We start from the raw sequence: 15,686 nt of genomic DNA, 5'->3' as shown, positions 1-15,686 counted from the left end.
AGCCCTCCCAGCCTGGATCCTAATCTTGCCAGGCTTTCTATACACACCTCCCCTTCCTGCATTCTCCATGCTAGCTAAAGCCACTATTTGTTGCTCCTCCATCTCAGCTCAAGCACCATGAAGCCCTTCCCGCTGCATTCCAGCTCCTAGAGCCTGCCCCTTCCCAAATTACCTCTTGTCTTGTATGTAATATGTGTGTATATTACCTTCCCCCCAGAAAATGCTAGCCTCATGAAAGTAAGGACTTTACCCTGGCTTTGTATCCCTAGGATTTAGTATTATTTGTTTCATAGATAAAGAAACCGAGGCTCAAAGCAATCAGTGTCTATGATCAGAAAATAAAGCTTCTAAGATCCAGATTCAAATCCAGAACTCCTGATGCCAAGGGAAGCATTTTCTCCACTTTACTATACTAGTTCACATTTCTGTGGTACTCTGAAGTTTAGAACTCTGGGGAAGGATATATAAAGATTTCTGTCCCCATTTTCCAAGTGGGAAAACAGAAGTTCATAGACATTAAGCAACTTGCTTAAGATCAAACACCTTGCAAATATAGGAGCCAGGAAGTGAACCTAGGACCCTTTCCTTTCTATCATCCTGCTGCTCCCTAGATACCCACATGCCCACTCTCCACTCTCCTGCTCTCCACCTGCCCATCTTTATCTGTAGAGTTTTCTAGCTGATGAGAGGGAAAAAGGCACAGTAGTGACATCAGAGGGTGACATGGTACAGCACAGTAGTGACATCAGAGGGTGACATGGTACCAGTGTGCTGGGCAAAACCAGGATGCTCTGAGCAGGTGGTACAGTTGGAGTAAGGGCAACTGCCCCATGGGCAGTGGCACCCATCCAGTACTCTGTGCAATCACCTATAGCCGCCAAATTACTTTCATTTGGGATGCTGGAGTCAACCTTTGTGTCAACCAGGGACACAGCCTTAAACCACATTTCCTAGGGAGGCCCGCAGAGCCTATTAGGAATGGCACCAAAGCCAGGTCACAGTCTTCTGCCATGAGTGAGAGCCTAGAAAGGCTTAGATTGCCAGATGCTGATGACTAGGGACTAAATAGACCCTCCCACTATCTCCTAATCAGCCTCTACTGTCTCCTAAACCCCTGAAACTGCTTTGTTTCCTAACAGTTTGAAACCTTACTATCTTAGAGAATCACAAGACTTCAAAACCTGAACTTTGGGACAGAAAATGTCAGATCTTTTGGGCCACCCTTGTTATGTTATAGATAGAAATACGAAGGTCCATGGAGGTAAAAGGAATGTTTAGTGTTACACTGCTCATAACTGGCAGGGCCAAAGTTTGAACCTTAAGCTTTCTCTCTTGATATTTAATGCTATCCAAGGTCCAAGGTGAAGTACTCCCCAAAGTGCCCAGCAAAGAAATTTCTATTACGCTCAAGAAGGTAGGCGCAGAGGGGCCTTTACCCTGTACTTTTCCATGATACAGAAGATACAGTACCAGTCTTGGAATCAGCAGACCTGAGTTCAAATATGACCCTGAACACCTGCTAGCTGAGCTATCCTCGGCAAGTCACTTAACCCTGATTGCCCCTGCCTCAAAACAAAGATTTTAAGGAAAGAGAATAGACTATTGTTATTGATGGCCAACTGGGAGGACGGGAAATGTGGTGATGGAGAAAGCTCACAGGATTTACAGTTAGAAGATGGGGGTACAAGTCCTGGATTTGCTACTCATTAACTGGATGATGTTCAGTAAAATTCTTCCCTAATCTGGGACCTTGAATTAAGGGGGATGGATGATATGGCTTCTAAAGGCTTTAAAGCCTGTGGGAATATTATTAAAGCTAAGGGGTGAAGAAATAAAAAGGGGAAGGTACGCAGAGAGCAAAATCTGCTTTTCTGTCTCTATTCTCGAGGAAGTAGGGAGCTGGAGGAGGCAGGAGCTGGAGTGCACACTCAGAGGAGAAGTGGGAATTTGGTGAGCCAGCAGCATTGTGGTCTGAGCCCACTCACTTCTGAGAATTGTCACTTCCGGGGAAGCCCCCGGAATCCAGTGTGGTCGTGTACACAAATTTCTCCCTACCCCCAAAACACCTCCTCTTCCCTGACCTAGTCTGGATTTCAATCTTGCAGCTTCAGAAATGCAGAGAGACCACAGGTGAGGAAGTCAAGGGGGAAAGGGGAAAGGGTTACTGATGACAATGAAAATCTCATTTAGAAGAATGTTTACCAAGTCAGGGAAGGTGATTGTATTAGAAAGCCAGGCTGTTAAGAGAGAATATAAGCTATGAGAAGGTTACAGGACAGAAATAATAGCTCAGGTAACTCCTCAGCCTCCAAAGGCCTGGGCTTTCCTTCTTCAAGTTTCTATGGCCCAAGACTTTCTCTTTCCACTGTAGAACATACAAGAGTGCTGGACTTGGAATCAGGAAGACTTGAGCTCAAAGCTCTTCTCAATAACTAACTGGGTGAGAGCCTCAGTTTGCCCTAATGTGTGCATGTCCAGGAATGTTCACACATTTCTTTGTGCACTCCAACTCTTGTTTTGCTCCTGCTCCCATCTCCTGACCTCCTGCACAGATCTCATCACACTAATCTATTACTCAATGATTTTCAAAATTTTGCTATTAAGCTTTATGGAATGGAATTCAATTTTTTTTCTGGTTCTCCAAATCTGACCCCTTAATTTTCTGGCCTCATCTGGTATAACTCAATATCCCACACAAATTGGATTACTCTGTCATCTAACTTTACCCTGTACTTTTCCATCTCCATGTTCTCTTTGTTCAATTCCCTCTTTTCACTAATTCTTTTTTTAATGATACAAATAGAAATTTTAATATTTATCTGAAAGATTACAAATACCACATCATCTCTCCCTTACTACTAATGAGTTTTAGGATGAAAAATGTTGCTACTAATAATACTTCTTTTGAATCCAACAGGACCTTTTCTTCTTTTTTAATTACTACAGTTAGTCTTTTTAAAAAAAAATTTTTTTTATTGAAGTTTTTTATTTTCCAAACATATACAAAGAAAATTCTTCAACACTGACCCTTGAAAAACCTTGTATTCCAATTTCCCCCCTTTCCCCTCCCTCTCCCCTAGATGGCATGTAATCCAATTTATATTAAAGATAGTAAAAATATATGTTAATCCAATATAGGCATACACATACAATTATCTTTCTGCACAAGAAAAATCAGATCAAAAAGTAAAAAAAAAAAAAAAAAAAAAAAGAGAGAGAGAGAGAGAGAGAGAGAGAGAGAGAGAGAGAGAGAGAGAGAAAGAAAACAAAATTCAAGCAAACCACAACAAAAAGAGTGAAAATGCTATCTTGTGATTCACCCTCAATTCTCATAGTCTTCTGGGTGTATATGGCTCTTATCACAAGATCATTAAAACTGGCATCAATCATCTCATTGTTGAAAAGAGCCATGTCCATCAGAATTGATCATCTTATTGTTGCCATATACAGTGATCTCCTGGTCCTGCTCATTTCACTCAGCATCAGTCCATTTAAGTCTCTCCAGGTCTTTCTGAAATCATCCTGCTGGTCATTTCTAACAGAACAATAATATTCCATAACATTCACATGACTTATTCAGCCATTCTCCAGCTGAGAGGCATCCACTCAGTTTCCAGTTCCTTGCCACTACAAAAAGAGCTGCCACAAATAAATTTTTGCACTTGTGGGTTCCTTTTCCTCCTTTAAGCTCTTCCTGGGATATAAGCTTCATTAATTCCTTAAAGCCCAAATAATCAAACAGTATTTCCTCTAAGCTGGCTTCCATGTTCTCCCTTTAGACCTGATATGGAATCCTGTTTAGCACATCTATAGTGTACTTATCATAGGATGGTAAATTTACAGCCGGAAGGTACTTCAGAGACAATTAAGTCCAACCCTTTCATATTCTAGAGGAAATCAATGAAGTATTGAAGGATCATACAAGTATCTGGCAGGGACAGATTTGAACTCAGATCTTATTGACTCTTAAGCTTAGTGTTCTGAAAACTGAAATGTCTCCAAATCTGACACTTTAATTTTCTGCCTCATTTGGTGTAACTCAATATTCCAGACAAATTGGATTACTCTATCATCTAATGTCACCCTGAACTTTTTCATGTCCATGTCTTTGTTCAATTCCCTTCCTCATCCCTGAGACTCATGGGACACTGGAGAAGAAATCACCCATTACCTGAAAGAGACCCCAATTCAAGGTAGAAACTGGCTGTGCCCACCTAAGATTCTTCATTTTTGTTTTCCGCCACTCAGTGACCCAAGAGGTGTACCCCCTTCTGCTTGATCACCTTATTGGCAGTTTAAATCACAGATTTATGCCTGTTTTAGACAATCTTTGGTGTCCTAAGGAAAAACCTATCCTATTGGAGGTCCACCTTCTCTTCCTTTAGTTTGACATCACCAAGGACAAGCTCATTAGCTAGATCCTAATGCCAAGGGCACACGTCATAACCATAACACTTTATGGTAAACCTGGTTTTCCTTCAGGAAAACCATCTTGGGAACTTGGGAACATTTTTTTATGGAGGGAGATCTCTGAGACATGACAATAGTGCTCCAGGATTCCAACAGATTCAATTCATTTTCATCCAAGCTTCCATTCAACTAATTGTGAATGGAGAAAACCAATAACCTAAAGAAAAGGGGCCTAGAGTCCAGTGAGAGAGGCACATATACACTTTATGACACAGGAGATGATGATAAGAGCCTAGGAAAGTGCGACAGGCCTTTGAAGGAGAAAGAGATTAAGCATCTAGATGGAAGAGACTGAGCATCAGGGTAGAAGGCTTGGGAGAAAAGAGAAAAGATCATCAAGGTTGTTAAACAAGAGTCAAGAAATAGAGAAAGATCCTATCTGGCTCTAAACATGAAAAGACCTTGGACAGGACAGAGGAGAGGCTGTCTCCTCATTTTTGGAGAAAATAGAAGTGCTACATGTTAAGTGTCCAAGGTCCTATAGAGATTGAAAAGTGAGGCTGGCATTCAAGCACACATCTGTTGACAAATCCAGAACTTGGAGGCCAGTATTTAGAGCTAGGAGAAACTTTAAAATCCCAGTCCCCCACCCCTTCGTTTTATAGATTTTATAGATAGATTTAAGGATTGAGATTTTATAGATTATAGATTGAGGTCAAGGGAGATGAAGTGATTTGTGACTGTAATCACACAGACGTGGCAGATGGCATCTGAAACTTGACCTCTGACTTTAAATACTGTGTTCTCTATACTGCACCACCCTACCTTGATGGCAAACAGAGGAAAAAAGGGTGAGCAAAAGCATGGAGATGGAGGAAAGTATTTGTCACTTGGCTCCTCAAGGCCAAGGCCTGCATATTTTGATTTTATTGCATTTTCTCAGACTGTTTAGCACTGAGCTGACACCTCCACCCCCATCCCCAGAAGCAGTGGGGGGGTAAGAGACAGGACACTGTACTGAAACTCAGACACCATCTCCCACACTTGCTAACTGTATGACTCGGGGGGGAAATCCCTTTATAAAATTATAAATTAGAATTCTAAAGGACCTTGGAGGATTCTGAGTCCAAACTCCAGAGCTAAGTAAGTGACAGAGCCAGGATTCAAATTGAACTATTTTGCCACTACTTTACTTCCCCCCCCCCCCCACTACTTTATTTTTGAGACTATTTCATCATCTGTAGAATGGGTATAATAAATAACACTTGTCCATTATCTCTGTCTCAAGTTTGCCAATGGGGAAAGAACTTTACAAGCTTTAAAGGGATGGAGAAATGGGGACATTGTTATTATCTATTTTTAGAATATGATTATTCTATTACAATTCTGCTTGCAATATTACAAATCATATATTTATTATTATTATACACTGCAATTGTGAACCAGAGTGCTTTCAGGCCATGATATTTGCTGATTCTCCTCCTGCCTGGCAGACAGGGAAGCATGCACATCTCTGGAGGGGCGGCTGCAAAGAGCTGCCTATCTGTAATATCAGTACACGTGTGGTTAGGAGCTCCAGGGTGCAGGGGGAAGCATTGGTCTCCGTCCCAGGGTGGGGGGTGCGGCTTGAGTACAGACAGCTATCAAAGCCTGGGCTGCTGTACTTTCCCCCTTCTCAAGGGTCTGAAGGCAACCCACACTGTGGAAAACTTTCACCAACTTTCACTTCAGAAACAAGTGTGGCAGGATAGGGGGGCTGCACCCCATCCTTTATCTCTTTGTCAGGGGATGCAGCACAGAGCCCTGTATGCAAAAACAGGATATTTGCTCTTCTGGGGCAGCTGCCTCTTCTCCATCTGTCTGCCACACCGAGTTTCCATGGCAACCAGCTATTATAGTGAAAACAAAAGCCTGTGACCTTGGAGAGGGGAGAGGGAAGTTGTTGTGGAGGGAGCCATCATCTCCCCTTCCCCTTTGTCTCAATTTTCCCTCTGAGAACTCTGGGCTGAGCCCACCAGCCTATGGCTGGGGCAGGGGTGTCTCTGAACCAAGAATAGGAACCTTCTAGGTGGCAGCAGTCCCAGAGTGCCCAAAGCATGACTCTCAGATTCCCCCAAAGCCTACAAACCTGTTTCCCCCATGTAAACATTTCATCACTGCTCCTAAAACAAGTGACTTCTCCCCTCTGAATTTCAATTCCTTGAAACAAGATAACTTTTTTATAATTTCCCCCCATTTTTGGGATGAGCTAATAAGGGTTAAATGACTTGTCCAAGGTCATACAGCTCGTAAGTGTTAAGTATCTGAAGCTGGATTTGAACTCAGATCCTTCTAAGTTCACTCTCAGGGCTCTATTTCATTATCAATTGCTTCTAAGATGACCTTTAAGGTACCTTCCAGCTCTAAAGAGATGGCCTAGGTTGGATTCAGCTCTAAATCTATTAAGGTATAACTTTAGTTCTGTTATTATTAAGTCACTTCCTTTGGACCTTAAACACTAATATTATTTCTCTAGGAACATAAGGAAAGAAGAAAGAGTTTTGATAAGGACAAGATCTGACGAAAAAACCTTCTGTGGCACTCTACAGGGGGTGAGAGATGTCAAGCATTTGAAGGGGATATTGTGTAATAGATGGATACAACTCATTCTGCTTGGCTCTGGAGTTCAGAACGAGAAGTATGGGTGCAAGTTGTGGGGAAGCAGGTTTAAGCTTAATACAAAGGAACAACTTTCTAGCAATTATGTAATTGTTTTCTTTTTCTTTTTTTTTTTTTGTGAGCTAATTGGGGTCTTGCCCAGGGTCACACAGTAAGTGTTATATGGCTGAAGCCAAATTTGAACTCAGGACTTCAAACTTAGGGCTCTATCCACTTCACTATCAATTACTTCCAAGATGACCTTTAAGGTACCTTCCAGCTATAAACAATGAAGAGGTTGGATTCAGCTCCAAATCAGTGCCCAGAAAAGATACTGAGATCCCTATCACTAGGGTTTTCAGAGACTGGATGCCCGCTATTTTGGGGTACAGTCAGGAAAATTGAGCTCAGGTACAGATTCCCATCTCATTCTGATGTTGTGAGAGAACATTCATGAAGTTACTAGGTAAAGATAAAAATAAAAATAAAAATACTGCCTTATCTTCATTATTACTGGCTAGAATTGTCTGAGCTGAGGAGAATCACAGCCCCTTACAAACCTCAGGTGAGAGTTCCTGTGGTCAAAAAACTCACCCTCTGGTGGCTGACCCTCTGGGGATGAGATACTGAGGGCCACATCACGTGCAAGGCAGTAGGGGCACCAAGATTGAAACGAGCCAGTCCTGCAGTAACAAGCAGGACTTCAGGGAAGACCTGTATTAATCTGGTAGAATGGAAACTCTAGGAGGGCAGGCCCTAGTTACTTTTTGTCTGTAAATACCCAGTGTTTAACACCCAGGGGGAACGTAGCAAATGCTTACTGAATGAATGACGCCCAATATTAACATGAGCTATGATCATATCTTTTTTTGTTCAGTGGTTTCCAATACTTTGTGCCCCATTTAGTTTTCTTCACAATGATATCGGAGTGGCTCATCATTTCTTCTCCAGCTCATTTTACAGATTAGAAAACTGAGGTGGACAGAGGTAAGTGACTTGCCCAGGATCACATAGCAAATAAGTGTCTGGGGCTAAATTTGAACTCAGAAAAAGGAGTCTTCCTGACTCCAGGCCAGGGACTCTATCTGCTGTGTCACCAGTATTGTCATATCAATATTTTTAAAACTGGGAGTGCTCTTAGAGATCTATCCTAAGTACCTCACTTTACACATGGGGAAACTGAGGCCCAAAGAATGGAAGGGCTTGCCCTTCAGTGACAGACAGAGATGAGGCTCCCTATGAAGTGGAAAGAATCCCAGACTTGGGGTCAGAAGGGTCCAGTACAAACGCTGGCTCTGGGACTACCTGTCTGTGGGAGCTGAACTGGACGATCTGTGGGGTCCCTTCCAGTCCCAAATCTCCCAACTCTCATCCCATCTAGATTCTCAGTGACAGACAAATTGTTTCTCCAGTGAGAGCCTCCCACAAGAACCCCATCTGAGAACAGCTTGGTAGGGAAACAGCATGGCATAGGGTCATTCTTGAGAGTCTTCTTGCTTCCTTCTAGGTGGTTTGGCCAGAAAAATGCTCCAGCTAGGACACAAAGCAGACACACATTCATACTCACACATAGATACATCTTCACACTCCCACACACACTCACACTCATACACTCATCTACACACTCACAACTCACACACTCATACATTCATTTACACACTCACACAGACAAAGCCTTCTTTTTTTGCACTGTGCAAGATGAGCCTGAGTGCTGCTTTCCCCACCAGGGTAAAAGGGCCATGTGTACAAGCATCCGCCCCCCAAAGCTCTCCACCACAGCCCACGTCCTCCTGGGTTCTCGGTATCTGCTCTGGGCTCACCCCCTGCTGGGGCTCCGTTCTCCCTCCCCACCCCCAGCAGCTTCTCACGCCGGGTCTCTCCATTTCTCAGAACTGTGGTTGGGAGTGAAAGCCAGCACCCCGCCTCCCAGCACCCCAACCACAGCCTCCTCTGCCCCCACCCTAACCTGCTACTCCCCAGCCGCTGCGCGCACACATGGCTCTTTCTGGCCAGCCCAGAAATGGCTGGTGGGCAGCGGCCTTGGGCGTGGGAAAGCTCGTCCTGACCCAGCTCCCTTGCTTAGGAAAAAGAGACTCGGGAGTCACTGGTCTACCTCTGTCATTTTTACAGAGGAAGAAACTGAGATCTGCAGAGGGGAAGGGAGCTGGTTACAGTTTGACTGGGGCAGTAAGAGGCAGAGATGGGTTTTGAACCTAATTCCAAATCTATTGTTCTTTGCACCAGCCTTCTTGGGGCTAGGATCCAGGTCCCATGATCCAGAGAAATTCAGTTCCTCAGATCCCAATAAGGATGGGGGATAGGAGGAGCAACTGAGACAGGAAAAGTCCATCATGGTGTAGAGAAACATCCCTCCCTCTGCTCACTCATTATCAATCAATCCTTGAAGATCCCAAACCATCCCTGCTCTTACAAGCTGGCTCCTAGTCCCTTTTCTGTCACCACCTTGTTATCTTGTCACAGCATCTCTGAACAACTAAGGAAGCTTGGACAGGCTGCCTCCTTTCTCTGAGTCTCAGTTTCCCCATCTGTCAAATCTCCCCACTCCCCAACCCCATTTGGTTTTAGGTTTTTTCCCCCTTAGCCTTCATTTTCCTATTTGTAAAATAAGAAAGGCGAGATTAAATGACCTTTAAAGGCCCCTGCAGTTAATTTTCTATAATCCTTAAGGAGGAAGAAGTGGAGGTAAAGATTAGGAAAGGATGGGAGCAACCTGAATTTTGTCATTCTACACTTCTCCGTACCTCACCCAGCTCTTCCAGGGAATGTTTGTCCGAGAGGCTTTTCCCAGAAACACACATTCCTAGAAGCTAATGCTCTGGGGACTGCCCTGCCTGGCCCCAGTCCAGCCCTGCCCAGTCCTGGTCTCTTGTTCCTCTGCTATTTGCCAGTCAAGAAGAAAGGCTGAGATACCAAGGGACTTCAAAGGAGCTAGATTCTTCCCCAATTAGATTATGGAGTTCAAAGGATCACAGGTTTTTCAGATGAAGACATTGACGTTCAGGGGGAAAATGATCTGCTTGTGGTCTCACAAAGAGGCAAGACTCAAAACAGAACTCATTTTGCCATGCTGATATCTTTTGTCAATAGTCTTCTGGGCTTATCAATGGGGGCCCAGCCTAAGCTCAAGAGAGACGAGTGTCACAGAGTTCCACAGTGTCAGAAAACAAAGCAAAATAGTCTACGCACAATTCCCCAGGAGGCCTGAAAAGTAGGGAAGTATGTGAAGGGGGCATGACTCTTACGGTCATGAAACAGGGACCTCAAAAAGTCCAATGGCCTCATTTTATAGATGAGGAAATAAACTCATATTAGTCAGATGACCTGTTCAAGGTCACACAGGGAGCAAGCAGCCAACTTGGGACCCAAAGCCCAGCACTCTTTCCATGACATCATGTTCCCATCCCCAGAAGTTGTTTCTCAACACCCCTTCCTCTGCCATGGGGGCCTGGGGCCACGTCTATGCGTCAGACTTCCTGGCCAGGTTAGGATAACCAGGGTTGCCTCACCCCACTTGGTCAATCTGTGACTGGGGATGGCTTCAGTAGAAGGAGGGTGGCTTGGTGTCCTTATGTATAATCTACCCATAGGGAAAGTGGGACCTGAGAAGAGGAGCCTTAATTCAGCTCTGGTGCCTTCTTGGTTTGGGGGAAAGTCCCAGAGCATCAGCTTCCTCCTCTGAAAAATGAGGATCTGTTTCATCTTCCTAGAGTTATTATGGGATGCACTTATGAAACTTTCAATTGCTACATTCTTCAGAAGACTGTCCTGAAGATCACAGGGAAGTATTTTAATGAATTATGTCTATGTGGCTTGAAGTAAAATGACTACTATCGCTATCACAGTCCTTAAGGGTCATTTTTCCCCCTCTCACAATCTACACCTCTCCTGCTGTTCTTAGTTCCTCCCCTTTTATTAAGGGTTTAATAAGTAAACCAAAGAAAAATATTTCCTAGAAGTTGAAACATCCATCCCTCACAGAAAAATTGACGGCTGAATAGATAGGACCAGAGAGCCCTCTGCTGGTTGCACACTGTTATTATCAACCCAGATTTCCCAGATTATTTCAGGTCTCATAAAAATCACTTCACTGTCCACTGTAGATACTGAGAAAGCAGCCCTACATCACAGAATTTTAGAGCTCAGAGGTGTCTGTTAAGAACGTTGGCCCAGATGTTCAAAACCCTGTCATCATCTTCCTGCCCTTTCTTTCTCAAATCAGTCATCATTTCCACCTTAATTCTCCAATCCTTCCTCTTTTTTCAATTAGATCCCAACTTTGATACTTGCACCCTATGTAATTACTTAACTTTCTTAGGACTCAATTTTTCCAATTATAAAATGAAGAAGATGGTCTCTAAGGCAGCTGGTAGCTTATTTATAAAACTATGATCACTTCAACAACGATACTGTATGAAGATGTATTCTGATGGAAGTGGATATCTTCGACAAAGAGAAGATCTAATTCAGTTTAAATTGATCAATGATGGACAGAATCAGCTACACCCAGAGAAGGAACACTGGGAAATGAATGTGGACTGCTTGCATTTTTGTTTTTCTTCCCAGGTTATTTTTACCTTCTGAACATTCTTCTAGTGCAACAAGAGAACTGTTCGGTTCTGCACACATATATTGTATCTAGGATATACTAAAACGCATTTAACATGTATGGGACTGCCTGCCATCTAGGGGAGGGGGTGGAAGGAGGGAAGGGAAAAGTCAAACAGAAGTGAGTGAAAACAATAATGTTGTAAAAAATTACCCAGGCATATGTTCTGTCAATAAAAAGTTATAATAATAATAATAAAAAAAAAATCTTCCCTATTCACTCACTAAATTCCAACCCATTTTTAAAGCCCATCACTTCTAGGATTTAGGTTTACCACCACTCTTGGAATTCTTTGACTGATGACCTTTCTGTCCCTAACTGACTTCCCTTCCTCCAGTTTATCCCCTCTCCAATCTTTTTTCACACAGATCCCTAAGCTGATATTCCTATAACACAGACCTGACCAAGTCACTTCAGAATTTTCAGTGGCTTCCAATCACCAATAGGATAAACTACTTGACTTCTCTGACTGGTTTGTAAAGTCACAAGGTAGATCTCAGCTTAGTCTTATTTCCTATCATTTCTTTCAAGTACTCTCTGTTCCAGTCTAGTTACTACTGCTACTTCTTATTACCCTGCTAGTTACTACTCAAAATATTCCATCTCTGGCCTCCAGGTCTTTGTATGGATGATACAGCATGTCTGGCAAATTCCAGTTGACTCTCAACTTCTTGCTGGTTTGTTCACTGCTCTTAAAATTATTTTCTATGTAATTTTGTTTACATTGAATCATTGAACCCTTCTCCCATACCAGCAAATTACAGGGTCTTAGAGGGCAGGGTCTCTTTACCTTTTTTTGTTGCGTTCCTTATACACAGTAGGAAATTAATAAACATTTGTCGAACTGAATTAAATCATTGTGATCTTATCATCATTGTTCTTTTGGTCGACAAATATTTGCTGAGCACCTCCTATATGTAGGACTCTAAGCCAGGCACTGAGTACACAAAGAAGGAAGAGGAGGGGAAAGGAATAAGCATTTATTGAGCACCTATGTGCCAGGCACTTTTGATCCTCATAGTGACCCTTTGCAGTAGGTGCCATTATTAATCCCATTTTATAGCTAAGGAAACTAAGGCAGGTAGAAGTTAAGCAACTTGCCTGGGGTTACACAGATACTAAATATTTGAGGACAGAGCTGAACCCAGCTCCTGCCTTCTCCAGGGGCAGAATTCTGTAACTATGGCACCACCCACTTGCTTCTGGTATAAGACAAAAGCCTGTGCTGGCCTTAACAGGGAGACATGAATGAAGGAGGTAAAATCTCTGCCAGCAAGGAACTCAGAGTCCAGTAGACATGGACACTATATGGATATAACTATGAGCTATATAATATATAAGATACAACAAAGAGTACAGAACATGATGAGGATAAGCAGAAAAGTGCAAATGATGTAATAGGAATTCACAGGAAGGAAACACTTCTAGCTTGGGCGGGGGGAGAACTGACCTGGAAAATTAGGAAATATTTCTTAGAAGAGGTGGCTGGGTAGGATTTAATGAGCTGAGAATGGTATAAAAGACAGGAACAATGCTAAGTACCATGGGCTGGTGACAAGTGCTGGTTCTCTGCCAGGTATGGTCTATTAAAGGCTGTTGATCTAAAGGAACTAAAATTACCTTTGGGGCATTAAGTCAGTCATTCTAATTTTCTGAACTTCAGTTTCTTCATCCATAAAATGGACACAAGTCCTTCACACATACTTACATTACCTACCTCATAGGGTTATTATGAGGAAAATGCTTTATCAACCTGAAAGCCCCAAAGATACGGGAACTGCTACTTCTAGCTCCTGGCTCTTACCCAGGTATTTGCCACAAGTTGGTGGGTGGGAAAAATCACCACTGATTTCCTCTCTTCTTTGCAGAGGTAGGACACTATGGATGCCAAATACTGAATGTTCTGTGTTTTGTACACTTTCTCTTTCCTTATTTTTTTATAGGATATGATTCACTGGAGATAGGATACAGGAGGGTATTTGGGGAAATGAAAGTAATGTTTAAAACAAAACACAGAATTTAAAAAAAAAAAAAAAAAGAAAGAAAAGGAAAATCATTGCTGAGGAGAGTTAGTTTTATCAGGAAGTGGGGACAGAGCATGCTCCAAAAGGATATAGGCAAAGATGTTGTTCCAGAATCTGGGTCATATAAAGATTAGTTAAAGGAACTTGCTGAAGCTTGAGTGTACCATAGTAGTGCACAGAGCTTGAAGGAAGATTCATCCTCATGAGTTTAAAAACCACTTCGGATACTTACTAGTTGTGTGACCCTGGATAGGTCACTTGACTCTGTCTGCCTCAGTTTCCTTATCTGTAAAATGGAAATGGCAAACCGATATGGTATCTTTGCCAAGAAAACCCCAAAAGGGCTCATGAAGAATCAAACACAACTGAAAACAATTGAAGTCAAAAGACCTGGATTGGAATCCCAGCTTTGACTTCCTAGCTATGTGACTATGGGGGGAACTGCTTGACCTCTGTGCCTCAGTTTACTGGATAGTCCTTATAGACCTCATCTCACATGTCATTAGCATGTACTTAGTCAATTTTCTGGGTGTCCCATTGTACAACACTTAGCATAGTGTCTAGCATAAAGCAGGTGCTCAATAAATGCTTATTTCTCCCTCTAAATTGAAGCTATAACCTATCATTATTTGGCACAGATTCCTAGAGACTATACATTACATGGGCAGTTTGTCTCTCCTGCTGGGTTGTGGGCATCCTGAAGGCAAAAACCATGCCTTGTTCATCTTTATCTAACATCCTGTCCAACTCTTGCTTTTGCACATAGACAATGAATGCATATTCACCAAATGAGTACATGAATGAACAAGTGTATTCTCCAATGCAAACATTAATCTGGTCATTCACAACAACCCTTGCCCCACCAAGAAAAGCTGGTTTTAGGGCCATATATAGCTTTCCTACCTCAGTTTCAGGACGTGGGATAAAGACTGGAGATTCCATCTTGAGGGTGAGACCCTGGAAATCCCATTCACCAATGACATACTGAACCGGCATCCTGTACAAGAAAAACACCTATAAGATCTGGCCTGGCCCAACCCAACCCAAACTACAGATCTCTGGAAATCAATGACCTGGCAGTTATGGCTGAAACATACCAACTCCACAGGTGAGACAGTACCAGGGGAGTAATGTTCTGGTGGAGGTTAGAGGCAAATTTACAATTCCCTTCCAAAGCAGTTCCCCAGTTCAAACAAAGGACTTCCTCATGTCTCCAGTAACAGAGAGACTGCCCAGGGACTTGCTCTACCAACTCTCCTGGCTCTCTTAACCAAGCTAAGAGAGGAGAAGTACAGGTGGAGAAACTGGGAGAGATAAAGGGGGAAGGAAAGATCAGGAAGAAGGAAGGCAGGTGATGATGAGCCTGGCTCTGGCTGCAACCCACCTCTGAAGCCTCCGAGTGCACAGCTCTGCAATCTGCTCCCGTTGAAGGTCAGTGATGGAGGCGAATCTCTGGCTGACTGGCAGGCTCTGAAACTAACCACCAAACAACTCTGAGCTGAATTGAGTTTTAATTTCTATGCCTTTGACCCATATGTTCACCTACATTTAGGATCTATGTGATCCTCAGCAAGTCTTTTAATATTTACAGAATTAACAATTCTGTAAAATGAGGGGTTGGACTAGATGGCTTTTAGCTCCCAATCCATAATCCTAAATCAAACTCAACCCTCTCAGAGCCTTTCAGGATGGAGAAACACTTCTGAGCAGAGGAGGGACTGGCTCCTGAGAACAGGTTTTGTCAATGGGACAAAAATAGGGAAGAAAGAAGGGGAACAAAAGGCCACAGAGTAAGGCTGAGTGACTCTCAATTCTTATGGCTCCTAGTTTCCAGCTACTTAAGTGAAGAATTCAGACCCTCTTCTTTTTCTTCAGCAGCAAACTGAGCTGCAGAAAGACCAGATTGCTCCATTAACAACACTCCCCTTCTCCCTACTTCACACATACATCTAAGCCCTCCTAAGGGATGAAACCCATACTAGTTAGTA

General features: G+C 42.9%; 1 protein-coding gene across 7 annotated transcripts in view; it reads right to left on the bottom strand.

The window, feature by feature from the left end:
- The window catches only part of HEMK1 (HemK methyltransferase 1, mitochondrial release factors N(5)-glutamine), a 38,265-nt gene that overhangs the window by 13,106 nt on the left and 9,473 nt on the right, over nt 1-15,686 (bottom strand). For 3 of the 7 annotated variants that reach the window (XR_012484907.1, XM_074283342.1, XM_074283343.1), the window contains exons 3-5: nt 15,083-15,174; nt 14,602-14,695; nt 13,931-13,984 (exon numbers count right to left, since the gene is read on the bottom strand). The exons of 2 other annotated variants lie outside the window; for them this stretch is intronic. Coding sequence is in view for 4 of the 5 variants with exons in the window: in XM_074283342.1 (XP_074139443.1) it covers nt 13,931-13,984; nt 14,602-14,695; nt 15,083-15,174 (240 nt within the window). In the remaining variant the exon portion in view is untranslated. The remainder of the gene's footprint in view (nt 1-13,930; nt 13,985-14,601; nt 14,696-15,082; nt 15,175-15,686) is intronic. 2 more of the 7 variants (XM_074283344.1, XM_074283345.1) reach the window with 1 other exon arrangement.

The sequence above is a fragment of the Sminthopsis crassicaudata genome, chromosome 1 (assembly GCF_048593235.1).
Source record: "Sminthopsis crassicaudata isolate SCR6 chromosome 1, ASM4859323v1, whole genome shotgun sequence".
Lineage (NCBI taxonomy): Eukaryota > Metazoa > Chordata > Mammalia > Dasyuromorphia > Dasyuridae > Sminthopsis > Sminthopsis crassicaudata.
This window is presented reverse-complemented; position numbering and strand designations above follow the sequence as displayed.